Below are 27,632 nucleotides of genomic sequence, written 5' to 3' on the forward strand. Positions count from 1 at the left end.
TGTCTGTGTGTGTGTGTGTGGGGGGGGGTTGCCCAACTCCAAAGGTTGAGCTGTTAATGCCCCAGCCTGGGTTTAATGACCATGGGGCTGCTGCAGCCTGGGGGGGCAGCTCATGGGTCCCCCTTTCCCAGACCAGCCTGAGGGCCCCCCCTGCACAGGGGGCCAAGGAAGATGTGAGCAGCCCCCCCCCAGCACCAGTTCTCAGGCTGGAGGGCCAAGTGTAGGGCCATGCCAGGGGGCAGTGCTTAGTGCCCCAGTGCTGCTCCAGCCCAACAAGTAACCGGGGAGAGCCTCAGCCTCCGGCACGGGGAGAGCGGTGCCTTGCACTAGAACCGTGGCTGTCAGGACTCCTGGGTTCTCTCCCCACCTCTGTCCTGCCTCTGTTTCCCCCCTGCTGGCAGTGGTCACCCAGCTGAAGGTGTGGGGGGCACCCTCCAGCCAGGTCCAAGGCTGGGCCTGCTGCTCCCTCTTCTCCTGCTGCCAAGGGGTGGGGGGAGGCCCCTGCTCTAGGGCCCAGGCCAGAGCTGAGGTCACAGGTTGCTTGGCCTCTCCTGAGCTCAGAACAGCCCAGAGCAAAGGGGGCTGGGGCAGCATCCTGCCCCCTTTCTACCCCCCTGCCAATCCCTTGCCCTGGGGGCAGATGGGAGCTAGTGCCCCCTGTCCCAGTCCCCCCATCTCCCTGGTGCACACCAAGCCATATGGGTGCCATGCTGGCCAATCCCAAGCCTGCTGCCCCTGCCCCACACCCTGGCAAGGAAAGGGGCAAAGGGTGGTACTGATTTGGCAACAAGGAGCAGCTATGGGGAGGGGATTCCTCCTGAGCCCCCTTCCCCTGGCTGGGTTCTTGACCCCCCCAGTCCCCTTCCAGAACAAGATCGCCTGGAGGGAAGCTTGGAAGGCCCCCGTTTAAAGCCCCACCCCTCCTAGTCAGCCATGGGGGGGGTGCCTGGAGAGAAAGGGGGGGGAAGGACACACTGCCCCCCTACCCAGCCAGCGACCCCCCCTCCCTCCGTACCAGGGTGAGACGCAGCGGGGGGGCCGGGCAGGCAAACGGGCAAAACCAGAACTTTTATTTACAGGGGGGGCTGCACCCCTATACGAAGGCGTTGACCTGCAGATTGTCCACCTGGAGGCTGCCCTCCAGAGCAGCCTGGTAGATTTCGATGGTCTCCACCAGGGGCAGCGGCTCCGCCGTCTCGATGATGGCGATGGTCTCCCCGAACTCGGTGCACATGATGGTCTGGGTGGGCTGGGCAGCCGGCGGGGCTGGGGGGGCAGCGGCAGCCCCGTGCGTCTTGCGGTGGCTGCGCAGGTTGGAGAGGGTCTTGAAGGCCTTGGTGCAGTGTGGGCAGCGGTGCGGGCGCTCCCCGGTGTGGATGCGCCGGTGCTCGGCCAGGTGCATGGACTGGACGAAGGCCTTGCCGCACTCCGGGCACGGGTAGGGGCGCTCGCCGGTGTGCAGCCGCCGGTGCTCCCGCAGGTGGGTGGCCTGCCGGAAGGCCTTGCCGCACTCCGGGCAGGGGAAGGGGCGCTCGCCGGTGTGCGTGCGCTGGTGCAGCTGCAGCCCCGAGGCTGCCACGAAGCTCTTGGAGCAGAGCGGGCACTTGTGGGGGCGCACGCCCGTGTGGCGCTGCTGGTGCCGGTTCAGCCCGCTCGGGTTGGTGAAGCCCTTGCCGCAGAGGCTGCAGGTGAAGGGGCGCTGGCCGGAGTGCACCAGCTGGTGCAGCGCCAGCTTGGCCAGGGAACCCAGGCACTTCCCGCAGGCCGGGCACGGGTAGAGCTTCTTGTGGGCACAGCGGTGCTCCTCCAGCTTGGCCAGGCGGACAAAGAGGGCGCCGCAGTCCGGGCAGCGGTGGGGCTCGCGCCCGGCATGGGCCAGCCGGTGCAGCTCCAGCAGCCGCTTGCGGGCGAAGGATTTGTCGCACTCGGGGCACTGGAAGGGCAGCTGGCCCGTGTGGCTGACGCGGTGCAGGGCCAGCTTGTGGGCCCGCGAGAAGGTGGCGTCGCAGTCCTGGCAGGGGAAGGGGCCGGCGCCCGAGTGAAGCAGCCGGTGCTGCTGGAGGTTGGAGGACTGGGTGAAGCGCTTCTGGCAGACGTCGCACTGGTAGGGGCGCTCGCCGGTGTGTGTCAGGTGGTGCCGCATCAGGTTGGCCTGGGAGGCGAAGGTCTTGCCGCACTCGGTGCACTGGAAGGGGCGCTCCCCGGTGTGCGTGCGCAGGTGGTTCCGGACGTGCACCAGCTTCTTGAAGGTCTTGCCGCAGGTGGGGCACTTGTGCTTGCGCTCCAGCACGTGCACCACCCGCTTGTGCCGCACCATGCGGATGTGGCTGGAGAACTCTTTGCCGCACTGCGGGCACAGGAAGCCAGCGGCGGCAGGGGGCACCGGTGAGCCGTTCACCGCCCCGGCGGCGGGCGGCTCCTGCTCGGGCGGCTGGGCCGGCTCCAGATCGGGGGTGCGAGTGCGGGCCGGCGGGGCCCCGCTCTTGCCTGCGTGGGTGCGGCGGTGGTAGAGGAACTTGGTCATGTTGCTGAAGGTCTTGCCGCAGGCGCAGCGGTGCAGGGGGTTGGCCGTGTGGCTTTTGCGGTGCACCACCAGCGTCATCTCGGTGCCGAAGCCCAGGCCACAGTCGACACACAGGTACAGGGCCTCGCCCTTGTGAATGCGCATGTGCTGCTCCAGCGAGGCCGCCTTCTTGAAGACTTTGCTGCAGTTGGGACACTCGTGGGTGCCGTCCACGTGCACGCGCTGGTGAGCCAGCAGCCGGTTGGCCGTGGTGAAGCTGCGCTGGCACTCGCTGCACAGGAACTCCTCCGAGGCGTGCTCCCGGCGGTGGCGCCGCAGCTCCTCCGCCGTGCCGAACTCCTGCTTGCACTCGCCGCAGCGCCAGGCCCGGGGAGGAGCCGGCGTCGGCATCTGCTGTGAGGGGGTGGGGGAGCTGGGGACCTCCTGTTTGACCCCCTCAGGCACAGCCGGCTCCCCGCTCTCCTTCTCCGTCTCGGTGAAGTGCTCGCCCTGGTGCTCCAGCAGCTCCTCAGGCGTCTGGAAGAGGCCGGCGCACTCCGAGCATTCGTAGGGGTGCATGGCCGGCTGGGCCGGAGAGGGGGCTGGCGGGGGAGGGGGCGGCAGCTGGGGGGCGGCCACGGGCTCCTGGGCCTTGTGGCTCTGGCGATGGGCCAGCCACAGGTCAGGCGCGGCAAAGAGCTCCTTGCACTCGCCGCACTGGTAGTGAATCTGGCTGGCGGAGGCAGGGGGGGCCGGGCGGGCGGGCGCCTGGCGGGGGTGCAGGCTCTGGTGGGCCAGCAGCTCGTCGGGCGAGAGCAGGACGCGCCCGCACTCCAGGCACTGGTAGTGGTTCTCCTGCAGGGGCCCCACGTCCAGGGCCACAGCGGGGGCAGCGCCGGGGGGCTGGCAGGGCTCCCCGAGGTGGCTCTGCTGGTGGATCAGCACCTCCTCCAGCGTGTTGTAGAGCAGGCCGCACTCGGAGCACATGTACTGGTGCTGGAAGAAGAGGGAGGGGGGCAGCTCCTCTGCCATGGCCTGTGGGGAGAGACCTGGTGAGCGGGAGGGGAGGGCGGCCCTGGGCAGCTCAGGGGCAGGGCCCAGCTGGTCTGGGGCGGCTCCTGGGTGAGGGGCAGGGCCCAGCTGCAGGGGTCGGGGGTGGGACAGGACCCAGCTGCGGGGGGTCCTGGGGATCCAGAGGGGTGTTGCGGGGGCCCAGCTATGAGGGGCTGGGGGCGGGGCCAAGCTGCGGGGTCGGGGCAGGGCCCAGCTGCAGAGGGTCCGGGGCGGGGCCCAGCTGCGGGGTCCTGGGGGCGATTCAGTGGGGTGTTGCGGGGGTCCAGCTGTGGGGCAGGGCCCAGCTGCAGGGGTCCTGGGGATCAGAGGTGTTGGGGCCCAGCTATGAGGGGCTGGGGCGGGGCCAAGCTGCGGGGTCCGGGGCGGGGCCCAGCTGCAGAGGGTCCGGGGCGGGGCCCAGCTGCGGGGGTCCCGGGGGATTCAGCGGGGTGTTGCGGGGTCCAGCTGTGGGGTCGGGACTCAGCTGCGGGGGGGACTCAGCTGGGGGGGGTCCCGGAGGGGCGGGGCCCCGCGGCGGGGGGATTCAGCGGGGGGTGTTCCGGGGGGGGGCAGGGCCCGTCACTCACCCCGCCCGGCCCGGCCCGGCCGCCGCCGCCTCTCGCTCCGTCTCCTCCCGGCCGGACCCCGCCGCCCTGCGCCTCCTGATTGGGCCCCGCCGAGCAGACGCCCGCGACCAATCAGCGGCCTCGATACTGAGGGGGGCGGGTCGGCTCCTGACCCAGGGAGCCTGGGAGCGGGAACGAGGCTGCGAGGCGGGAGGGGGCGTGGCCGCCCGGAAGTCCCGCCCCGGAAAGCCGCGACGGCGGGCGGGAGCTAGCAGCGGGGCGGGGCTTCCTTGTGGCCCCGCCCCGGATGGATTGTATGGTGGGAGCGTGTGTATTAGAGATCGCCCGATAGTGACCCACCGCCTGCCGCACCCCCGTGGGACACCCCCACAGCGACACACCGCGTGACGGACCGCATGTGCATGTCACACACACAGTACCACACCCTGCAACACCTAACACTGCATGTGACAAACACACAACCCCACTCTGCAATGACACACACAGCGACACCCCGTGTGTCACACACACACACCGCAACACACAGCGCGACGGACCGAATGTGCATGTCACACACACAGTACCACACCCTGCAACACTGCATGTGACAAACACACACAACCCCACTCTGCAATGACACACACACAGCGACACCCCGTGTGTCACACACACACACCGCAACACACAGCGCGACGGACCGAATGTGCATGTCACACACACAGTACCACACCCTGCAACACTGCATGTGACAAACACACAACCCCACTCTGCAATGACACACACAGCGACACCCCGTGTGTCACACACATACACCGCAACACACAGCGTGACGGACCGCATGTGCATGTCACACACACAGTACCACACCCTGCAACACTGCATGTGACAAACACACAACCCCACTCTGCAATGACACACAGCGACACCCCGTGTGTCACACACATACACCGCAACACACAGCGTGACGGACCGCATGTGCATGTCACACACACAGTACCACACCCTGCAACACTGCATGTGACAAACACACACCACCCCACTCTGCAATGACACACACACAGCGACACCCCGTGTGTCACACACATACACCGCAACAACACACAGCGTGACGGACCGCATGTGCATGTCACACACACAGTACCACACCCTGCAACACCTAACACTGCATGTGACAAACACCCCACCCCACTCTGCAATGACACACACACAGCGACACCCCGTGTGTCACACACATACACAACAACAACACACAGCGCGACGGACCGCATGTGCATGTCACACACACAGTACCACACCCTGCAACACTGCATGTGACAAACACACAACCCCACTCTGCAATGACACACACACAGCGACACCCCGTGTGTCACACACATACACCACAACAACACACAGCGTGACGGACCGCATGTGCATGTCACACACACAGTACGACACCCTGCAACACCTAACACTGCATGTGACAAACACACACACCCCACTCTGCAATGACACACACACAGCGACACCCCGTGTGTCACACACATACACAACAACACACAGCGCGACGGACCGCATGTGCATGTCACACACACAGTACGACACCCTGCAACACCTAACACTGCATGTGACAAACACACAACCCCACTCTGCAATGACACACACACAGCGACACCCCGTGTGTCACACACATACACCACAACAACACACAGCGTGACGGACCGCATGTGCATGTCACACACACAGTACCACACCCTGCAACACTGCATGTGACAAACACACAACCCCACTCTGCAATGACACACACACAGCGACACCCCGTGTGTCACACACATACACCGCAACAACACACAGCGCGACGGACCGCATGTGCATGTCACACACACAGTACCACACCCTGCAACACCTAACACTGCATGTGACAAACACCCCACCCTGCAATGACACACACACAGCGACACCCCGTGTGTCACACACATACACAACAACAACACACAGCGTGACGGACCGCATGTGCATGTCACACACACAGTACCACACCCTGCAACAATGCATGTGACAAACACACCACCCCACTCTGCAATGACACACACACAGCGACACCCCGTGTGTCACACACATACACCGCAACAACACACAGCGCGACGGACCGCATGTGCATGTCACACACACAGTACCACACCCTGCAACACCTAACACTGCATGTGACAAACACACAACCCCACTCTGCAATGACACACACACAGCGACACCCCGTGTGTCAAACACATACACAACAACAACACACAGCGTGACGGACCGCATGTGCATGTCACACACACAGTACCACACCCTGCAACAATGCATGTGACAAACACACACCACCCCACTCTGCAATGACACACACACAGCGACACCCCGTGTGTCACACACATACACCACAACAACACACAGCGTGACGGACCGCATGTGCATGTCACACACACAGTACGACACCCTGCAACACCTAACACTGCATGTGACAAACACACAACCCCACTCTGCAATGACACACACACAGCGACACCCCGTGTGTCACACACATACACCGCAACAACACACAGCGTGACGGACCGCATGTGCATGTCACACACACAGTACGACACCCTGCAACACCTAACACTGCATGTGACAAACACACAACCCCACCCTGCAATGACACACACAGCGACACCCCGTGTGTCACACACATACACCACAACAACACACAGCGTGACGGACCGCATGTGCATGTCACACACACAGTACGACACCCTGCAACACCTAACACTGCATGTGACAAACACCCCACCCCACTCTGCAATGACACACACACAGCGACACCCCGTGTGTCACACACATACACCTCAACAACACACAGCGTGACGGACCGCATGTGCATGTCACACACACAGTACCACACCCTGCAACACTGCATGTGACAAACACCCCACCCCACTCTGCAATGACACACACACAGCGACACCCCGTGTGTCACACACATACACCACAACAACACACAGCGTGACGGACCGCATGTGCATGTCACACACACAGTACGACACCCTGCAACACCTAACACTGCATGTGACAAACACACACACCCCAATGCAATGACACACACACAGCGACACCCCGTGTGTCACACACATACACCACAACAACACACAGCGTGACGGACCGCATGTGCATGTCACACACACAGTACGACACCCTGCAACACCTAACACTGCATGTGACAAACACACAACCCCACTCTGCAATGACACACACACAGCGACACCCCGTGTGTCACACACATACACCGCAACAACACACAGCGTGACAGACCGCATGTGCATGTCACACACACAGTACCACACCCTGCAACACCTAACACTGCATGTGACAAACACACACAACCCAATGCAATGACACACACACAGCGACATCCCGTGTGTCACACACATACACCGCAACAACACACAGCGTGACGGACTGCATGTGCATGTTACACACACAGTACGACACACTGCATGACACACAGCAACACACCACAATGATACATGCCAACATACCGACACAACACTCACACAGAGTACAAGACGCACCAGGAGAGACACAGACAGATACACCACATTGAGACACACTTTGTGAGACACGACACACAGCAGGTGAGACACGTGCAGAGTGGACATACTGCAATGAGACACACAGATGGACACACCATAACAACGCACGCACAACAAGAGACACAAAGGAGACACATGCAGACTGGACGCACTTCAATGACAGAGTAAGAGACACATCAGGAGAGACCCACACAGACGGACACATTACAATAACACACACAGCCTGAGACATACCAGGAGAGACACAGGCAAACTGGCCATACTGCAATCACACACACCCACACACACAGGAGAAACAGTCAGGCCGGACCCACTGCAATGACACACTGAGTGAGAGACATGACAATACAAGCACTGCAAAAGACATGCAGACGGACACACCGCAATGACACACACACACTGGACAGACCGCAATGACTCACACAGCAAGAGTCACACCAGGAGAGACTGCCAGGACATGGGGGGGGGGGGCGGGGGCAGACAACACCCAGCACGGATAAGCAACCAACACACACACACGTTAACACATGCTTTAATGACAGACGTACAACATCAGGCGCACATAGTGAGACACACACAGCATCACACACCGCACACAGCGAGATGCACACACAAACACAAAACACAAGCCCAGGCAACATGCAGTGACAGACACAGATACACATTACACAAAAACACATGCACTTCTCCCTGCCCCTGTCCTGTATGTGTGTGTGTGTGGGGGGCTGCCTCTCCCTCTCCCCACATCCTGTGCGTGTGGGGGGGCACCTCTCCCCCTGCCCCGTCCTTTGTGTGTCTGTGGGGGGGGTGCGCCTCTCCCCTTCCCCCGTCCTTTGTGTGTCGGGGGGGGCGCCTCTTACCCTCCCCTGTCCTGTGTGTGTCTGTGTTGGGGTACCTCTCCACTCCCCCTGTCCTGTGTGTGTCTGGGGGGGGGCGCCTCTCCCCTCCCCCCGTCCTGTGGGTGTCTGGGGGGGCACCTCTCCCCCTCCCCCCCATCCTGTGTGTGTCTGGGGGGGGACTCTCCCCTCCCCATCCTGTGTGTGTCTGGGGGCGACTCTCCCTCCCCCTTCCTGTGTGTGTCTGGGGAGGGCGCCTCTCCCCCTCCCCCCCGTCCTGTGTGTGTCTGGGGAGGGCGCCTCTCCACCTCCCCCCCCGTCCTGTGTGTGTCTGGGGGGAGCACCTCTCCCCCTCCCCCCGTCCTGTGGGTGTCGGGGGGGGCGCCTCTCCCCCTCCCCCCCGTCCTGTGTGTGTCTTGGGGGGCGCCTCTCCCCTCCCCGTCCTGTGGGTGTCTGGGGCGCCTCTCCCCTCCCCGTCCTGTGGGTGTCGGGGCGCCTCTCCCCTCCCCGTCCTGTGGGTGTCGGGGCGCCTCTCCCCTCCCCGTCCTGTGGGTGTCGGGGCGCCTCTCCCCCTCCCCCCGTCCTGTGGGTGTCGGGGCGCCTCCCTCCCCGTCCTGTGGGTGTCGGGGGGGGCGCCTCTCCCCCTCCCCCCCGTCCTGTGGGTGTCTGGGGCGCCTCTCCCCTCCCCGTCCTGTGGGTGTCTGGGGGCGCCTCTCCCCTCCCCGTCCTGTGGGTGTCTGGGGGGGGCGCCTCTCCCCCTCCCCCCGTCCTGTGGGTGTCTGGGGGGGGCGCCTCTCCCCCTCCCCCCGTCCTGTGGGTGTCGGGGGGGGCGCCTCTCCCCCTCCCCCCATCCTGTGTGTGTCTGGGGGGGCGCCTCTCCCCCTCCCCCCCGTCCTGTGTGTCTGGGGGGGGCGCCTCCCCCCCCGTCCTGTGGGTGTCTGGGGGGGCGCCTCTCCCCCGCCCCCCCGTCCTGTGGGTGTCTGGGGGGGGGGCGCCTCTCCCCTCCCCCCCGTCCTGTGGGTGTCTGGGGGGGGCGCCTCTCCCCTCCCCCCCGTCCTGTGGGTGTCGGGGGGGGGGTGCTGGTGCCTCTCCCCCTCCCTCTCCCTCCTAGCCTGTGTCGGGGGGGGCACTTTACACGCTTTGGCCTCTTACGTCAATAGCGGAGCCGCCCTGCCCCCCGCCCCTTTACGCCAGTAGCGCACCCCAGCCTCCGTCACGCCCCAAAGCTCCATTATAAGGCAACAGCGCAGCTGCCACTCAGCCTCCCCTCTTACGTTAGTAGCGTAGCGGCCTCGCTCCCTGAACCGGACTCTTCCCAGCTCCTCGCCTCGCGCATGCTCGAGGCGTGACGCCAGGAGCGGAGCGAGTCAGTCCCGCCCCCACACGTGGGTCACGAGGACATAGGCCGAACGTCCGCGTGCCGGACGCGGTGAGGTTGGGACGGGGAGGGGTGTTAGTGGGAAAGCGCACGCGCAGGGGGCTGTTATTTGCGCCGAGGGGACGCTTCGCGCATGCGCCGTGGGTGAGTTCGAGTGCGGCGCGTGCGCCCCGTGCGCCGGGTAGCTTCGACGCATGCGCTGCGGGCGGGGATGGGGCGGGAGCGGGTGGAGGTACGCATGCGCAAGGGGGTTGTGGGTGGCAGTTGATGGGCGACGCATGCGCAGAGGGATCGAAGGTGCGAGAAGGAACCAAGCCGCGACTGAGGCAGCGAGACCTGGGTGAGGTGGGGGCTTCAGACCGGGAAGGCCGGGGATACAGGCAGGGCGAGGCCGTAGCCGGCCGAGGGGGGAGATACAGGCTTGGGGGCAGGGCAGGGCCCTGGCAGGCTGGGGGCAGGGCAGGGCAGGCCCCGGGCAGGCTGGCTGGGGGCAGGGCAGGGCCCCGGGCAGGCTGGGGAGCAGGGCAGGGCCCTGGCAGGCTGGCTGGGGGCAGGGCAGGGCCCTGGCAGGCTGGGGCAGGGGGCAGGGCAGGGCCCCGGGCAGGCTGGGGGGGGCAGGGCCCTGGCAGGCTGGGGGAGGTACAGGCTGGCTGCGGGGAGCAGGGCAGGGCAGGGCCCTGGCAGGCTGGGCTGGGGCAGGGGGCAGGGCAGGGCAGGGCCCTGGCAGGCTGGGGGGGGCAGGGCAGGGCCCTGGCAGGCTGGCTGGGGCAGGATGAGTCTGTGGTTGGCTGGGAAGGGAGGTATAAGCTGGTGGGGGGGGCAGGATGAGGCCTTGGCTGTCAGGGCAGGAGGTGGTATAGGCTGGGGAGGGCAGGGCGAAGCCATGGCTATCGGGGTGGGGGGTGGCACAGGCTGGGGTAGGGAAGCCGTGGCTGTGGGGAGGGGGACGCTGTGGCTAGTTGGGGGCAGGGGGGAGGTACAGGCTTGGGTGGGGGGGGGCAGGGCAAGGCTCTGGCCACACCTGCCTGGGGAGGCCGTGAGGCTTGGGCTGTGTTGGCAGCTCGGGTTGTTTGTTCTTGTCAGTCTGGTTGCTGCCACCTTGTGGCGCCTTTGCTCTGGGACACCTGTGCAGGGAGCCATTGTGCTGCTCAGCCATGAAACAGCGATTTACAGCACAGGACTAGCAGCCAGGTTCTGCAAGGGGACTGGTGCCTAGTGGTGCTTAGAGTCCTGGGGTCTGTCCCCAGCTCTGGGAGGGGAGTGGGGGCTGGTGGGTTAGAGCAGGCGGGCTGGGAACCAGGACTCCTGGGTTCTCTCCCTGGCTCTGGGAGGGGAGTGGGGGCTAGTGGGTTAGAGCAGGGGGGCTGGGAACCAGGACTCCTGGGTTCTCTCCCGGCTCTGGGAGAGGAGTGAGGACTATGGCGAGAGAGCAGGGCATCAGGATTCTAAAGTCCATGAAGGAATGGCAGCCCGATGCTTAGCACAGGACTAGGAAGGGAACCCGGGTGTCCTGGTTCCCTGTTTCCAGCCTGGCTCTGTTCTGAAGAGCTCCGGGTGACTCCCTGGCTTTTCCTCTCCCCAGCGACACAGCACCAGGTGCTCTCTTGCTCCAGCTCACAGTCCTGCTGTGTCCTTTTGCAGACGCTGTTTGGACTCGAGTGCCCAGAGAGATCTTGTGCCGTAGGATTCCCCACGGATTCTCCGTCAAGCCCTAACACCTGTCAGACTCCAAGTCTCCCCCCATTCACCTGCCCCAAAGTGCTTGCCATCCGCTGCCCTAGCCAAAGCCAGAGCTGATCTGCAGGCCCGTGAGCTGGGATGGCTGAGATGAAGCGGCCGGTCATTTCCCACCCTTGGGAGGAGGAGGAGTGCTTGGAGTACTACGGCATGGTGTCCTTGCACCACATGTTCGAGGTGATCGGCTCCCAGCTGACAGAGAATGATGTGGCTGTGCTCTCCTTCCTCCTTGATGAGACCCAGCCCTGGACCCACCCGCTGGACCCCAGGCTGTGGGCCGTGGTGGAGGAGGATGGAACAGAAACCCCCTCGCCTCTTCTGGAGAGCTGGCAAAGGAGGAGCCGGCGCTGGCAAGCTCCGGTGGAGGCAGCTGGGAGCCTAGAGGTGGTGGGCGAGCGGCACCAGCCCAGGAATGGGGTGGAGCTGCTGCTGGAGCTGGAGAGGAGAGGGAGATGTGACGAGACCAATTTCCTGCAGCTCCTGCAGCTCCTGCGGTTGCTGACCAGGCATGACCTGTTGCCTTACGTCACCCTGAAGAGGCAGCGGACAGGTACCAGGGCTTGGGAGGAGAAGGGGGCATTGGCTCCAGGCTGTGCTTGTGGGGCTGCTCTGAGCCAGACTTGGGACAATGAGGCACACAGGGGGCGGTTTCCGTCCGCTGAATCCCGCTGTGGTGCTATCCCAGGGGAACTCACCTCTCTCCTCCCCCTTAGTGTCCCCTGAGCGATACACCTACGGCCCGTCTGTGACAGCTTCCGACCGGCAGATGGACAGTTGCCTCGGCTCAGCCTCTGCAGAGACCCAGCCCGATCAGTGGGAGACAGGTACGATGGCAGGCTACGCTGGGGTGGGGGGGGTGCATTGCCCTCTGCCAGCACTAACCCCTTCCCCTTCTGCATAGCTAGGAATGGGGCCGCAGGCCATTGGCCTCAGCACCCTGGGGAATGAGCCTGCATCTCAGCCCTAGCGTGCAGTGTGCTCCTTTCCCTGGCTAGTGCCTGCCCCCTGGAGGTGTGGGGAGCTGAGGGCAAGGGCTGTGTGGGAGGTGGGTCCTAAATCCCTCTCCTCTCCTAGCGCCAGGGACAGAACCCAGGAGTCCTGGCTCCTGGTGCCCCTGCTTTAGCCCCTAGAACCCAGGCCCTTTGTGGAGCCCTGCTCTGAGCCCTTGCCCTGTCCTCTGCAAGGCGCCTGTTACCCAGACCTTCCCTCCCTTCTCCAGGCTCCAACTCCAGCAAGAGGAAGCGGGTGAGCAGAGGCAGGGCACGGGCCAGTGCCCTCGGCAGGCGGCGCGGGGCCAAGACCGTCCCTGCCCTCAACCAGGAGCCCCCGTCCCCCACCAAAGTGACCTGTGGTAGGTGTCTGGCTGGCGCATGCCCAGGGTCCCCCCACCTTTGGACCAGGCCATGGAAAGACTCCAGTTCCCAGTGGGGGATAGATTGGAGCCTCCTGCTCTTCCCCCCCTAGCTGGGGTGGGGCAGGGATGCTGGTCTGAGTCTCTAGCCAAAGTGCAGGCCCTTCCGTGTCAGTGACTTCGGGGCGGGGTGCCTCACCCCAGCCCTGTGGGGCCTCTCTCTGGGGTGGGGGAGCAGGGAGCCCTGGCCCACTCCTGTGAGCCCCGTCCCCCTGGCTGTCCCGCTCACTCTTCGCTCATGGCTCCAACTGTCCGAATGGCTCCACCTTGTGAGAGGGCGGGAGAAAACGCCTGAGATGTGCCAGGCGCTGGCCTGGGCGGGGCCTGACTTCCACCCGTGTTATATGCTGGTCTAGGGGCTGAGCCCGGGGTAGGCAGCTAACCCCAGGCCAGTACAGACTAGGAGGAGCAAGCAACTGAGCGAACGCTGGTTCCACTGCAGGAAATTCGAATCCCAACCCAGATTGATTCCAGCTGCGTGTCTGTCCAGCCCCTAGCGCGGGAGGGCCTGGTGTGGGACTGAGGTGCTGTTGGAGAGCAGAGAGCTGAGGTTATTGTGGGACTGTGCTGTGTCCCCCTCTTGGGGTGTCACAGGGTTCAGCTCTGCCCTCTAGCTGTTCCTCAGGCACTGCCTGTAGACTAGCAAAGGCCACTGAGGCTGGCTCCTGCAGTGGTTGGTTGTGCAAAGTGCCAGTTCCAGGTGCTGCCGAATTCGTGGGTTCTAGGCCCAGCTCAGCCGCTGCCCTGCCGGGGGATTTTAGGCAAGTCACGCTGCCTTTCTGTGGCTCAATCACTTGGGAAAGTGCTTTGAGATCTCTCGGTGGAAAGCGCTGTCGGAGCCAGGGCTTAGCATTGTTCAGCTCCAGGAGTCCACAGACTTGTGACTAGAAGGTCAGGGCCCTCTGAGCGCCTCCTGCTTGGGGGGGGGCCCTCTAGCAGGTTCTGCGGGGGAATGGAAGCCGCGTGGTGCCAGGCACACCCTGAGGGCTGGCGAGGTAGTGGAATGATCACATCTGACCTTAAATTCTAGGAATCTAGCATGGCTCATGGCCATTTCCAAATACCCACCTAGCTCTGATAGCCCCCAGATGCTGCCCTTCGTGGGGGGAGCCAGCTCAGTTCCAAGGTGGTGGCCTGGATTTCTGTCTCCAAGACCAGCATATAACCCCTGCGCCCCGCTCAGCCAGCCGCGTGCCGAGCGCCAGCATCACCACCGCTCTGGGGCCTCTTGTCTGTCAGTGCGATGCGAATGACCAGCAAAGCAAACTGCACAAAAACGCTCTCTTCCCGTTTGACCAATTTGCAGGCCATGAGTTCTAACGAAGAAGGTTCAAAAATAATTCAATGAGTGTCAATACTGCAACTGCACGGTGCAGCTAAGCCATCCGGCGGGTAGGTGCACGGGTCGGGCCGTAAGCTCCCTTCCACACTGTCTGTTTGATAATGTTCCCTTGCTTCTTGGGGGCACAAATCCCAGGGCCGCTGGCGAGGTCCAGACGGCAGCTCTGCATTCGTAATTTCCTGAGCCGCAGGAGGCTGGGGCCTCCCCTCTGGCTGCCTCCAGGCTAGGGCCTGGCGACGGCTCTGATTCGCCTTGGGATCACGATTTTTTTGTTGCTGCTGCTGCTACTTGATTTCTGCCAATTCTCTCTCAATCCACCGTTTAAATTCCAGGTTACTAAGCAAAAGTTGATGATAAAGAGACCCTGTGTCTCTATTGCAAGCTACTCAGAACTGTCTCGCAAAGGTAACTGACTCCAGCGCACCCAATCTCGCCTGCAGTTGTCGGTGAAACCCATCCTGTTTTGAATGTGTGCTCTAAACCCCCACTGCAGGGCTCTGACAGGGCTCCCCCCATGCATGCTGATCCAGAGAGACCTCAGCAGTGCTGAGCCCAGCCCCCTTTGGGACAGCTCCTGTGTCCCTGCCAAGAGGGTCCGGCCACTCCAGAAGGGCACGGCGGGGAGTCTGTGCCACAGCCCCCCAGCAGGGTCTGCTGGGAGCGGCTGCCGCATGCCAGCTCGCATGCTGGGGTGCCAGTGGGAACGGGGGATGGACCGAGTAACCCCCAAACCCCAGCGTGCTGGATTCCTCCCAGACTCCATCCAGGAGCGGGCAGCCGGTGGCTCACGTCTCAGATGGTCCCCAACCCATGGCGCTGGTCACTGCTGGAGCCATTAGAACAGGCTTGGAATCTGGCACCCTCCTGCCAGCTGCCCGCCTCATACGCCCCCCAGCCACTCTGCACAGCCTGGTTAACAGCCCACCCCTGCTGTGTCACTGGCTCCCGTGCTCCCCCGAGTCTCTGGGGGGCGCCTCTCAACCCTCCGGCCTGGTGTCGGTCCAGCAGTCAGCAGCCGGCCCCCCCGCAGCTGAGGTTCTTTGCCGCATTGATGCCCAGAATGATGGCTTGCTGTTACCATGTGCTAAAAACTTTGAACCCCGTTTCTCTCGGTCCACAGTTGAGATCAACCCCCCGGAAAGCATAAGTATCGGCCCATGCAAGCAGGCCGAGTGCCATGAACCCAAACTCACTTCAGAGCAGAGCTCCCCCGGTGCCCCGTGCCAGGGCAGCCCCTGGGCCCAGCAGCTCTGCCTGGTAGCTGGGCCGGGAGGGGCAGGGCCCTGGATGTAACAGGCTCTGTGCTCACCCACCCCACGTGTGGGGAGTCCGGGCTGCTAGTGCAAAAGCCCCACTCAGCTGCTCCCCCCGACCCTCTCACGCTGACGTGTGGGGAGCCGTCAGAGCAGCAGCCCCCACTGCGCCGTGCTGGGTGGTTTTCAGCGTTGAGCGGCTACCCATGGCTTTCCCCAGCAGCTTGTCCCCTCTGGGGCGCTGGGCATGCCCTGGCCACCTCCTAGGGGGCAGCAGTCCCACATCTGTAACCTCAGCAGCTGCTCAGGGCCCATCTCTCCCAGCCACAGGGGGGCAGGTTTGATCCCTGGGGGAGGAGGTGACCCCGGTCCTGCCCCACCAGCCCTTCCAAGGAGGACGCCGGATCCCAGTGGGTTAATGTCACCCAGGCCGGCTGTTCCTGGAGTCCAGGCACAGGCGGCGTTGCTGCGGCCCAGCTGGGTGCGGTGTCAGTAGAAGGGAAGGAAGCTCTCAGCCGCTCAGCGGGTCGCTGGGGCTCGGGCGGGGGATTGGGATTGCTGCCAGGGCACTCTGTGACCCGCCTGCCTCCCAGCCAGCCCACAGCCCGAACGGCTGAGACGGGTGCCACGCCCAGTGGGCATCCTGTCTGGGCACACCTCTGCCAGCCCCTTGCCTGCCCCACCGAGCTCCTCAGCACCACCCTGCCCCTCTGGCAGCCTGCATTGGGCATGTGGGGTGTGGTTTTGGGGGGCCCGGGCTCTGGGCGGGGGTCCCTGGCAGTGGAGGCCGGGGCTGTGACTGCACTCTGAGTTAATGCTTCTACAGGTGAGGACCACAAGCCAGAGCCCCATAGCAGACGGCCTTGTCGAGCGTATGTAACACCCACCTGCCTCTCGCGTATCTTGCTCTGTAGCCATTGTTCTCCTTGGACGCCCCCCTTTCGATTTTGGCTTGACAGGCGGCTGATCCAAAACTACACCCCACCTCTTCCTGGCTACAGCCCAACCCTGCCAAACCCGGGGGAGGGCGCCTGGAAAAGCAGGTTCTCCGACCAGCTGGGTGGGGCTAGGACAGGAGATCAGCAATGGGGCACTCAGCCCCTCCCTGTGGGGCGCTGATCTCACCCGGCGATGGGGGCTGGGGGCTCAGTGCGAGGCAGGCTGGCTGGGTGGGCCCCCAGAGCCGCTCCAGAGGGCAGGGATGCTGGGGGGCCGGCGGGGCACGAGGTGGGCGTTTGGCAAGGTTTGGCTGTAGCCCTGTGGTGAGAGGATGCTCTAGGGAGGGAGTCTGGAGCCCTTGGTGGGCCCCCCCTAGGCCCATTGAGAGCCGCCCTGCCCTGCCCCCCAGCGTCACACTGCATGAGCGCGCGGTCTCTGTGTGCCGCTGGCCTGGGCCCTCCGGCGCTGACGCCCCGTCTCTCTCCTCCCCTCCCCTGTGTGTCTCTGCCCTCTCCCCCCAGACATCCGGCTGCGGGTGCGCGCCGAGTTCTGCCAGCACGAGCCCGTCCTGCGGCAGAACGTGCTGTCCAACAAGCAGCACCGGCTGGAGCGCCAGTTCGACGTCTTCGGCCAGTCCAGCACCATCCTCAAGTCCCGCGACCTGGGCTCCATCATCTGCGACATCAAGTTCTCGGAGCTCTCCTACCTGGACGCCTTCTGGAGCGACTACATGAACGGGGCGCTGCTGGAGGCCCTCAAGGGCGTCTTCCTCACCGAGTCGCTGCGGGACGCCGTGGGGCAGGAGGCCATCCGGCTGCTGGTCAACGTGGACGAGGACGACTACGAGGAGGGGCGCCGGCTGCTGCTGGAGAGCCTGGGCCCCCAGTGACGGCCCCTCTGGGGAGCTGGCTCTGGGTGGGTCGCGCGTCCGGCCTTCCCGGGGGGGAGCCAGGCTCTGCTCCCTCGGAGCTGGGCACGCCGGTCCCTCCCCTCGCCAGCCACGCGGGCACGCCGGGTCCTCTCCTCCCCCGCCAGCCAGCCGGGCACGCCGGGTCCCTCCCACGCGGGCACGCCGGGTCCCTCTCCCGCCACGCTGCCCCAGTCCACACGCATGCTGGGTCCTCCCCCCACGCTAGCCACGTGGGCACCCCAGTCCACACTCCCCCCACGCTAGCCACTGTCACCCTAGTCCACACACCAGGTGTCCCCACGCTAGCCACCGTCACCCCCCCACACACCCGTTAGCCACCCTCTCCCTGGGTGCCAGCCGTCCTGCCCCAGCCCTGGCTGCGTCTGGGTGCTAGCAGAGGAATGCGCCCAAGGCGGGGTAGGGAGTGGGGGGGTCCCTCTGCCGCGCCCCTGGCGCTTACCCCCCTTCTTCTCTCCAGGTCTCGGGCTGGAGTCTTTTCTGAGCCGCTGGAGCTCATCCACTTGGGACACGGAGACTCCTGAGAACGCCCCCCTGCAGGCCTCCGCCTGCCAGCTGGGCCAAGCACCGGCCTGAGTGGTGCCCCTCCTGTGCTGGCGAGGAGACGGGCCGGGGCGTGGGGCCAGGGGCACCGCTGGCCGGGAGACTGGACCTGGCGTTAGCGTTAGGACACAAACCTGCTTTTCCTCCTGCTGCCGTTTGGGCTGGGGGGGGCGGGTGGAGAGGGGGAGTCAGAGTCACTTTCCTGGGCTCTGGCTGTTTGTACATAATAGAAATCTATGGGGCGGACAGGGCTCAGGCAGCGGCTGCGGGAATTTGTCCTCAGGCCTGGGGGGGGGGGGGTGTCAGCTGGTGTCATTATTTAAAAAGATGGTATTTTTTTAAGTAAAAGATGAAAAAAATGCGAAAAAAAAACAAACCCCCAAACAAACCAGCCCGAGCTGCTCTTTTGACACAGGGTTTTGCAGCGTCTTGTATCGGGGATGGGAAAAAATCAATAAAACAGAATTTGTAGCGGAGACTCTTCTTGAACAGGCACTTTCAGTCCCTTCTCCGCCAGCCTGGGGCAGAACCCCGGAGTCCTGGCTCCTGCCCCCCCCCCCACACACACACTGGGGCAGAACCCGGGAGTCCTGGCTCCTGCCCCCCACACACACACACACTGGGGCAGAACCCCGGAGTCCTGGCTCCTGCCCCCACACACACTGGGGCAGAACCCGGAGTCCTGGCTCCTGCCCCCGCGCGGGGGCAGAACCCCGGAGTCCTGGCTCCCGGCCCCCCGCCCCCGCGCTGGGGCAGAACCCCGGAGTCCTGGCTCCCAGCCCCCCCGCGCTGGGGCAGAACCCAGGTGTCCTGGCTCCCGGCCCCCCCCCCCCCCGCGGGGGCAGAACCCGGGTGTCCTGGCGCCCTGTGCTGGGGCAGAACCCAGGAGTCCTGGCTCCCGCCCCCCTGTGCTGGGGCAGAACCCAGGAGTCCAGCTGTTGTAAGGGAAGTCAGGTGGCGCTGGGCTGCCTTTTTCCATGTCCAGTGCAGGCCTGTGGAGAACAGCGCCAGGCCGGTGCCAGGGGACGTGCTGCCCCCAGCCCAGGGGTTGGGCTGCCAGTGCCCTGGTTCTCCCACAGGGTGGGGTCGTGTCCTGGCCCCTGGGCTAGTCACCCTCCCCCACTCTTCCCTTCACCTCTCCAGGCCGAAGCCCCTGTGGGGCTGAAAGCTCCCAAGCCAGGCTCCGAGGAGTATCTCGTTTTGGCCTTCACAACATCCGCCGGCAGTGAGTTCCGCAGGTTAACCGTGCTCCATGAAGAAATATGTCCTGTTCATGTCATGGGTGACCCCTGGTTCCTGTCAGTTCCTTATTCACTCTCTGCAGGCCAGGCAGGGTTTTGTAGCCCTCTCTCCTCTCCCCCTCGGTCGCCTCTTTCCCAAGCCGAACAGATCTCCTCCTCCGGGAGCCGTTCCAGCCCCCCGTCCTTGCTGTTCCCTTCTGAGTGCTGCCCGCTCTGTTCTGAGCGGGGTTCGAGGGGCGGGTGGCCCCGGGGCTGGTACAGAGCCGTGTTATTTTCTGTCGTCTCATCTCTCTCTTCTCATGGCTGCCACCATCCCGGTCGCGTTTTTGGCGGCTGCTGCACCTCGAGTGGATGTTTTCAGAGAACGCTCCGCAGTGACTCCAAGAGCTTTCCAGCGTGGGGTGTGTAGAGCTGGGATTATGGTTTCCAAGGTGCATCACTTTGCACTTAGCAGCAGCAAATTTCATCTGCCTCTTTGTTGTCCAGTCACCCAGTCCCGCGAGATCCCTTTGTAGCTCTTCGCGGTCGACTTTGCTCTTAACTATCTTGAGTAATTTTGTATCATCAGCAAATTTTACCACCTCGTTGTTTCTCAGCTCCCTTGTGAATACGTTGAACAGTCCTGGGCCCAGCACGGAGCCCTGGGGGACCCTGAATGACCATTTCTCCCTCCCCTTTGCTTCCCGTTATTGATCCAGAAAGGACCTGCCCTCTTAGCCCGGCCGCTTCCCTTGCTTCAGCGCCTGTGGGGAGGGCCCTTGGCCAGGGCTTTCTGAAAGCCCACGGACGCGACAGCCACTGGCTCCCCCTTGGCCACCTGCGTGTTGACCCCTCTCAGAATTCTAGCAGATTGGTGAGGCGCGATTTTCCTTCACAAGAGCTGAGCTGACTTCCCCAGCAAATCGTGTTCATCCCTGTGTCTGACAATTCCAGAGTTTCATCCCGTCTGGCCGGCACTGAAGTCAGGCTCCCCGGCCTGGAATTGCCGGGGTCGCCTCTGGAGCCTTGTTACAAACATTCATGTCCCATTAACTATCCACCAGTCAGCTGGGGCAGATGCGGATCTCAGGGGCGGGTCCCATAGCACAGTTGGCAGTTCTGCAGTTCCGCTTTGTTCCTTCAGACCTCCTGGGTGAATCCCACCTATGCCTGGGGCCTTCCAAACCACCTCTACAGCCACCTCAATCGGGGACGGTGCCTCAGATTTTTTCACCTCAAAAGCTTGGCTCAAGTGTGGGAATCCCCCTCAGCTCCTCTGCAGTGAAACCGCTGGAAAGAACTCGTTCACCTCCCCTCGCGCGTCCCGGCCCCCCGGCTGCAGGGGGACTTCACAAACATTGCTGGTAGTTTTGGTGTCTCTTGCCAGTTCTTCAAATTCTCACTTGGCCTCCCCTGCCTGTGCCAGGGTCTGCTCCTTTCTGCTGGCTGGGGGAGGAGGAATTGGCGGGGCTGGGACTGAGCGACTGAGGCTGATGTGTGGGGCAGCTGTCCCCTGGGCCGGCTCCAGCTGCAGAGCCGGGGGGGGCCTCCACTGCAGCGTGGCTCAGGGGGGCGCTAATTACCCCGCTGTGCTGTGCAGCTGCTGCCCGGTGTCTCTGCCAGCCCTGCCGGAGGGGCGTGAAGCCCCGGCAGCCTGGCCCTGCGGGGCAGAGCGCCCAGGGTGAGGCAGGAGCGCTGGAGCCCGGGGGCTGAGGCGAGGGGGGGGCTGACCCCCCAGGGTCCTCCCTACGCTGGGGGATCTGAGGGGTGGGGGTCCCTGGCACCCCCCACTGCAGTGGCCATAGGGGGGTGTCTCCTGCCCCCTCCCCCAAGCTGTCTCTCTCCTGGACTCGCCCCCTGCTCTGTTCCTCTGGCTGGGAAATTAGCCCCCTGTGGCCCTCAGGGTGTGGGGGGCTGGGCCAGGTCCCCCCCCGCCCCCAGGCTCCCAGCCCCACGCTGCCCTAGGCGGGGTCACTGAAGCCTGAGGCGTTGCGGGCGGCGGCTGCTGACGCTGCTTTGGCCACGAGGGGGCAGCAGGGGGTCTGCGATTGCTACAGCTGCTGCTGTTCGCTTAACGGCCGCCAGGTGGCTCCACGCCTCTACATATTTGTCCCCCTCGGCTCCCAGCCCCCCCCAACCACCAGACCCCTCCCCTCCCAGGGCCAGAACCCAGGAGTCCTGGCTCCCAAAACCCTCCCCAGCTCTAACCACCGGACCCCACTCCCCTCCCAGGGCCAGGGAGAGAACCCAGGAGTCCTGGCTCCCAGCCCCCCAGCTCTAACCACCGGACCCCACTCCCCTCCCAGGGCCAGGGAGAGAACCCAGGAGTCCTGGCTCCCAGACCTCCCCTGCCCTCACCCACCAGCCTCCACTCCCCTCCCAGAGCCAGGGGGAGAACCCAGGAGTCCTGGCTCCCACCCCTGCTCCAACCACCGGTCCCCACTCCCCTCCCAGAGCCGGGGAGAGAACCCAGGAGTCCTGGCTCCCACCCCTGCTCCAACCACCAGCCCCCACTCCCCTCCCAGAGCCGGGGAGAGAACCCAGGAGTCCTGGCTCCCAGCCCTGCTCCAACCACCGGTCCCCACTCCCCTCCCAGAGCCGGAGAGCCCCCAGCAGAGTGACCCAAGCCTGGCTGGAGCTGCGCTGCCCCCTCAGAGAGATGCCCCTGACTCCTCCCTGCCGCTCCGCCAGGATGGGCTGCCAGGTGCCATGGAGTGTCCCAGCCGGGCTAGGGGCCATGGCCAGCCCCCACCTCCCCAAGGGAGGTATTGGCCTCACCCCTCTCTAGGAAGCCACCTGGGATCCCGTGGAGAAACCCCCCCCCCCCCGCACACAGTGTGTCAGGGCAGGATCCAGACAGAATTCTCCTCTGGGCTAATGAGACGAGCTCGTTAGGAAACCATCTCGGAATGTGCCACACCGTGGAGCCAGGACTCCTGGGTTCTCCCCCTGGCTCTGGGAGGGGAGTGGTGTCTAGTGGTTAGAGCAGGGGGGGTCTTGGAGCCAGGACTCCTGGGTTCTCTCCCTAGCTCTGGGATGGGAGTGGGGGGGTAGAGAAGGGGGGGCTGGGAGCCAGGACTCCTGGGTTCTATCTTCACCTTTGGGAAGGGAGTGGGTCTAGTGGGATGGGGGCTGGCAGCGTGTCGTCTCTCCGCTCTGCGTGGGTGGAAGGGAACACACAGAACATTCAATCAAAGCTTTGCATGGAGACTGCAAAGACCTCGTCCACCCCCAGCCTGCACTGAGCTGGGGGTGGGCAGAGAGCATGCTCTGGTGGGGTTCAGTTCTTTGCAACTCGGAGTCGGATTTTTCCAGAGGCCACTGTTAATTTCCAGCCCCCCCCAAGGCAGCTGCATGCGCGAGGTGTCTGCCTCCTTCCTAGCAGCGGACGTGACCTGCTGTCTGCTTTTTATTAGCCTGGACACAGGCTCTGCGGTCAGGCGCAGGGGCTGGAATGACACACAAAGCATTAGCCATGTCAGCGGCAGGCAGGCTGGGCGTGTGAGGATGAATTAACAGTAAAGGAACATAGGGCCCTTCGGCGAGGGAGCAGCCTTTCTGCAAGGGCTGGTTTAGGTTTGGGTCCAAAATTCAGGCCGATTTGGGGTGCGGTTTTATTTCCCCCCAGGAAATGATTCTCCCGATTGTTTCTGGCCTGTTTGCAGTCAGGGCGGGGTGCCGATGGTCTGGGGCTGCAGGGGCGGCCGTTTCCCCAGCCTCGGTGTTCTTCCCCCGAAGGAGAATTCCAGGGTTTGGCCAGCGCTCGACAAACACTACAGAAAACGGCCTGGTCCAGGCCATGTGCTGGTGCAAGTCGGTCTTTTTCCGCCGGTTTCTCGGGAGCGACACCGTCGGCAGACCTGGCTGCACGGTATAAATGCCTCGCACCAGCTCCAGCCTCACCATCGAATAATGAGCCTAATTCTGAGCACTTTTACGCAAGTGTGACACTCTAGCTAATTAACCCCAACGCTTCCTAAGTGATTTTGCTCTTTCTGAAACCCTGCATTGAATTCGAGTCTTAATTCTCAGTGTTACTGCTGGCAAGTCTTCATTTCCAAGATGCATTTCATGCCATAATCTCAATTATTGCACAGAACAGTGAATCTATGTTGCATGCAGTTCTGATCCTGTGCAATAATTTTAAATATTGCATGCAAATTCAAAACTATCAAAATGCAGGTGATGCTTAATTTATGTTGCATGTAATACGGCTTTAATGTAATTATCTCAAATTATCTCCAAACTTTGCTTCCAATGAGCACAGAAAGATGAATTTAGATTGCCTGCAATAAGACAACTTCACATCTGTGCCGAGTCCTTCATCTATGTTGCACACACTAGTCTCAATTTTCAACATACGCAAATTTTCAATAGCATGTTATATAAAATTAATTCTCACTCCCAGAGCACTTGAAGTGAAATCGGCTTGTAATATATATTGTGCACTGACCTCAAGCCCAATATGTATCGCACCAAAGCCTCCCTTTTCAGAAACACACAAACCCAGTCTGTCTTCCACACCATGATTACGAATACAGCAATTAATTTTTCAAATGGGGGGGACCCTTTCCCTAATTTTAAGTATTTTGCAACAATTTTAAACTCGGATATAGTGCCTGCAATGCTCAATTCTTGGGATAAAATGTTCTCAATTCTACAATAGTTTAGCATGGTCCCAATTATCTTTCAGAGACTACTCGAATTCTCGATCTCTCTACATACACCAAATTCTCCGTTTATAAATGTATATCACTCAAGCCAGTTAGGCCAAAATTTTGTAAGTTGGGTGACCACAGTAAAACTGATAAAGCCATATTTTAAATTGCATTTCACTGACGAAATGTGGCTTTCAGAGCACAACTGTAGACACCCAGTTTTGCAAACGTTAGCCTTAATTTTTGCACATAGTACTTCAAATTCTAACGATGCTCTGAATGTGATCGATTTTATACTGTACCCTGAATTATTCCTGATTTCTCCATACACGCAATACTCCCTAGGCTCAGTGTGCTAGGGCTAAGAAGCTTCTTTCCCAATTTTTCCCAAAATACTTTAAAATCTTGGCTCATATTCCTCTCAGCATCTCATATTTACTGCATGCAAAAAACCCAAACCCAGTCTGAATGATTTCTGCATCTCGTCCTCTTTATTTTCAGTGGAAAATACATCGAATGGTCTTTTGAAATTCCTTATATATATTGCCGCACAATCCTTTTTATTGTTCTTCAGGTCTATGAAACATGGATGCAGCAACTACAAGTATTGTGTATAACGGTCTTAATTTCCAACATTCAGTCTGCAATTTTGCTCTGATTTTTGGCAAATAATTCTGTTAACACCCAGTATTCACCTCATGTAAAACTATAATAATTTTGGCATACAATGATCTCAGTTGTTAGCAATTCTTTGGGTTATTTTTAATTTCTTCTAACTCTCAAAAATAATGCTCTTGGATTATATAGAATATTCTTAATACTTCTTCACGTAATACCATTAATTCTTCATACATATTGCATGCATTACTTTCACATATTGCATATCATATCCTTCCACATATTGCATATCATATCCTTCCATCTCTTTAATATAAAATCCTCCAAATGTCTGGTTAATTATGGTATATAATAATTTAAAATCTATATTCACTATGGTATTTTTTATTTCTGTGTTCTCTTAATTATTTTGTATAATAATCTGCAAATCTCACTGTATTTATGCCCTAAACTTCATTTCTAAATTGAAGTTCCACACAACACTTTTAATTGCCAATAATATATCCTCTCTCATTCTCCAATGCAATGCATGTAATTATTCTGTCTACTACTACTCATTTCCATATGCATTACACGCACAAAATCATATTTTTCATATAAACCTTTCATACCAAATATGTATTTATATATTGCATGTAGCACTCAATAGTTATATTAATTGGATATAAAACTCAACTATTGCATAGTATGCTATTAATTATACATATGCATTTCATGCAATTAATTATTTTGCATACAATATTCAATATGAATTTTATCCAACATTCTAACCCTTCCCTGTACACCTTGTATTATGGTTTTGTTTTGGCATAGAGTATTTTCTTTCTCAATATGCATTGCATGAACCAATCTCTTAATTATTTTTGCATAACAAACTCTTAATTTCCAAATAATCCTACATGTAATATTAACGAGCCTAGCACACAATATTCTCTTTTCTAAATACATATTGCAAACTACTGAATATAGTGTTTTCAATTTTCTGTATGCATTGCATAAAATGTTCTTAATTGTTTTGGCATAAAAAACATTTAATTTCCAAATTCTTGGGCATGCAATACTCTGAAATTTTGTCACAATGCTCTCCATTGCCAATCCATATTGCATGCAATATTTGGAATGATTGCATAGAATATTCTTAATTCCAAATATGAATTTAATACAACAGTCTAATTATTTTGTTTCAAACATTCAATATCCACTTCAGGCAACACTCTTAAGCCTCACTAGATATATGGTTATGTCGGTTTTACACTGCATTGTATATAATAATCTGAATTATTGTATGCAATATGTTTAAATCTGAATATGCGTTGCATAAACATTTCTTGATTATTCTAATGTAAGGCTCTTAACTTCCAAAATCTGCACTGTGTAATATTGTAAAATATTGCACACAATGCTATTTGCTCCCAAATATATATTGCCAATTCCATTCAGAATTATTGCAATTAGTACTTCTAATGATAAACAGGCATTGCATAAACATCTCTGCATTTTTGGCATATAAAACTTAATTTCCAAAATACTCTGCATGTTGTATTCTCAAATATTGCATATATGCCCTCCATTTCCAATGTATATTGCAATAATATTTTGACTATTGCATATAGTAGTTTTAATTCTGATTGGGCACTGCAAATGTCTGTATTCTTTGGCATATAAAACTTCATTTCCAAAATATCCTGAACACAGTATTCTAAAATACTGCTCACATGCCCTCCACTTCCAATGTATATTGCAAATAACCTGTGATATGATTGCATAGAACACTTTTAATTCTGAATATGCAGTGCATAAAAAGTTCCTGGTTATTCCTGGCATGTAAGATTATTAATTTCCAAGATATTCTGCATGCGCCATTCTCAAATATTGCCCAGATGCGCGCCACTTCCAATGCATATTTCACATAACATTTGGCATTATTGCATGAAGCACTTTACATTCTGAATATGCACCAATATCTCTGGGTTATCTGGCATGTAGGATTCCTAATTTCCAAAATCATCTCCTGCATGCAGTACTCTAAAATAGTGCCTCTGTGCTTTCTGCCCTCAGTACAGATCGCCCACAAAAGTGTTGCAGGGAAAACTTGGACTTCGGAGTGTCTCTACCGCATGCAAACTCCTCATCACTGTGCAAATGATGCCCTCAATTTTCTCTGTGAAACTTTGAAGCTGAAAAACAAAGCGTGTGAGAGAGACGGAGTGAGGGGTGCAGCAGGAGAAAAGGGTGGTGTGTTACACACACAGCCCCCCCTTCCACACACAGCACTAGGGAAGCACACACACAACACACACAGCCATGCAGCCATACCCCCCTCATCCACCCCCCCAACATCAGAGCCACACAAGCACAGCCCTCCCTTTCCCTCCAAACTTGGGCTCCCCCTCCTCTCCCCCAAGTCCTGGGACTCCCCCCTTCCTAGCCCTCCCCCAACCCTGGCCTCCCCACTCCCCTCCCCCTTCCTCACCTGCCCCCTCCCCCAAGTCCTGGGACTCCCCCTTCCTAGCCCTCCCCAACCTTGGCCTCCCCACTCCCCTCCCCTTGCTCGCCTGCCCCCTCCCCAAGTCCTGGGACTCCTTGCTCGCCTGCCCCTCCCCCAAGTCCTGGGGACTCCCCCTTCCTAGCCCTCCCCCAACCTTGGCCTCCCCACTCCCCTCCCCCTTGCTCGCCTGCCCCCTCCCCCAAGTCCTGGGGACTCCCCCCCTTCCTAACCCTCCCCAAACCCTGGCCTGCCCCCTCCCAACCCTGCCCCTCCACCTTCCTAACCCACCCCTCCCCAGCCCTGCCCCTCCCCAAGCCCTGGGGCTCCCCTCCCCACCAGCCCCCGCTCCCTCCCCATCCCCGGCTATTGCTGCTGCTGCCGCCCTGAGCATCCTTAAATCCTGTTGCTGATGCTGCTGCATCCTCCCCGTTGCCAGGGCAACCGCGGCTGGCGGGGGGATGATGGAGAGAAGCCGGCGCGCGCCCCGGCTCGCGCTCCGCCTGCTGCTGCTGCCGCTGCCGCTGCCGGCCCCGCTCCCCCCCAGCCCGTGGCTCGGCTGCAGCCATGCGCGC

At 60.2% G+C, this 27,632-nt stretch overlaps 2 protein-coding genes across 3 annotated transcripts; one reads left to right on the forward strand and one right to left on the reverse strand.

Annotated features, from left to right (window-relative positions):
• Positions 1–207: 207 nt before the first annotated feature.
• LOC120390161 (zinc finger protein 574-like) lies at positions 208–10,008 on the reverse strand. Of its 2 annotated transcripts, none has more exons than XM_039512536.1 (2): positions 9,820–10,008; positions 208–3,538 (listed from the first exon to the last, which is right to left on the reverse strand). In XM_039512536.1, the coding sequence occupies exon 2, from the start codon at positions 3,533–3,535 to the stop codon at positions 1,094–1,096; it is 2,442 nt and encodes an 813-aa protein (XP_039368470.1). In that variant the 5' UTR covers positions 3,536–3,538; positions 9,820–10,008; the 3' UTR covers positions 208–1,093. The 2 variants fall into 2 exon arrangements, with proteins under 2 accessions (XP_039368470.1, XP_039368467.1); XM_039512533.1 differs by lacking the exon at positions 9,820–10,008 and adding an exon at positions 4,144–4,285.
• Positions 10,009–10,123: 115 nt separating this feature from the next.
• Positions 10,124–17,497, forward strand: DEDD2 (death effector domain containing 2). The gene is made up of 5 exons (XM_039512537.1): positions 10,124–10,263; positions 11,565–12,210; positions 12,374–12,484; positions 12,880–13,011; positions 17,127–17,497. Exons 2-5 carry the CDS (start codon positions 11,742–11,744, stop codon positions 17,492–17,494), a joined length of 1,080 nt encoding a protein of 359 aa, XP_039368471.1. The 5' UTR covers positions 10,124–10,263; positions 11,565–11,741; the 3' UTR covers positions 17,495–17,497.
• The last annotated feature ends 10,135 nt before the right edge of the window (positions 17,498–27,632 follow it).

The sequence above is a fragment of the Mauremys reevesii genome, linkage group 24 (assembly GCF_016161935.1).
Source record: "Mauremys reevesii isolate NIE-2019 linkage group 24, ASM1616193v1, whole genome shotgun sequence".
NCBI lineage: Eukaryota > Metazoa > Chordata > Testudines > Geoemydidae > Mauremys > Mauremys reevesii.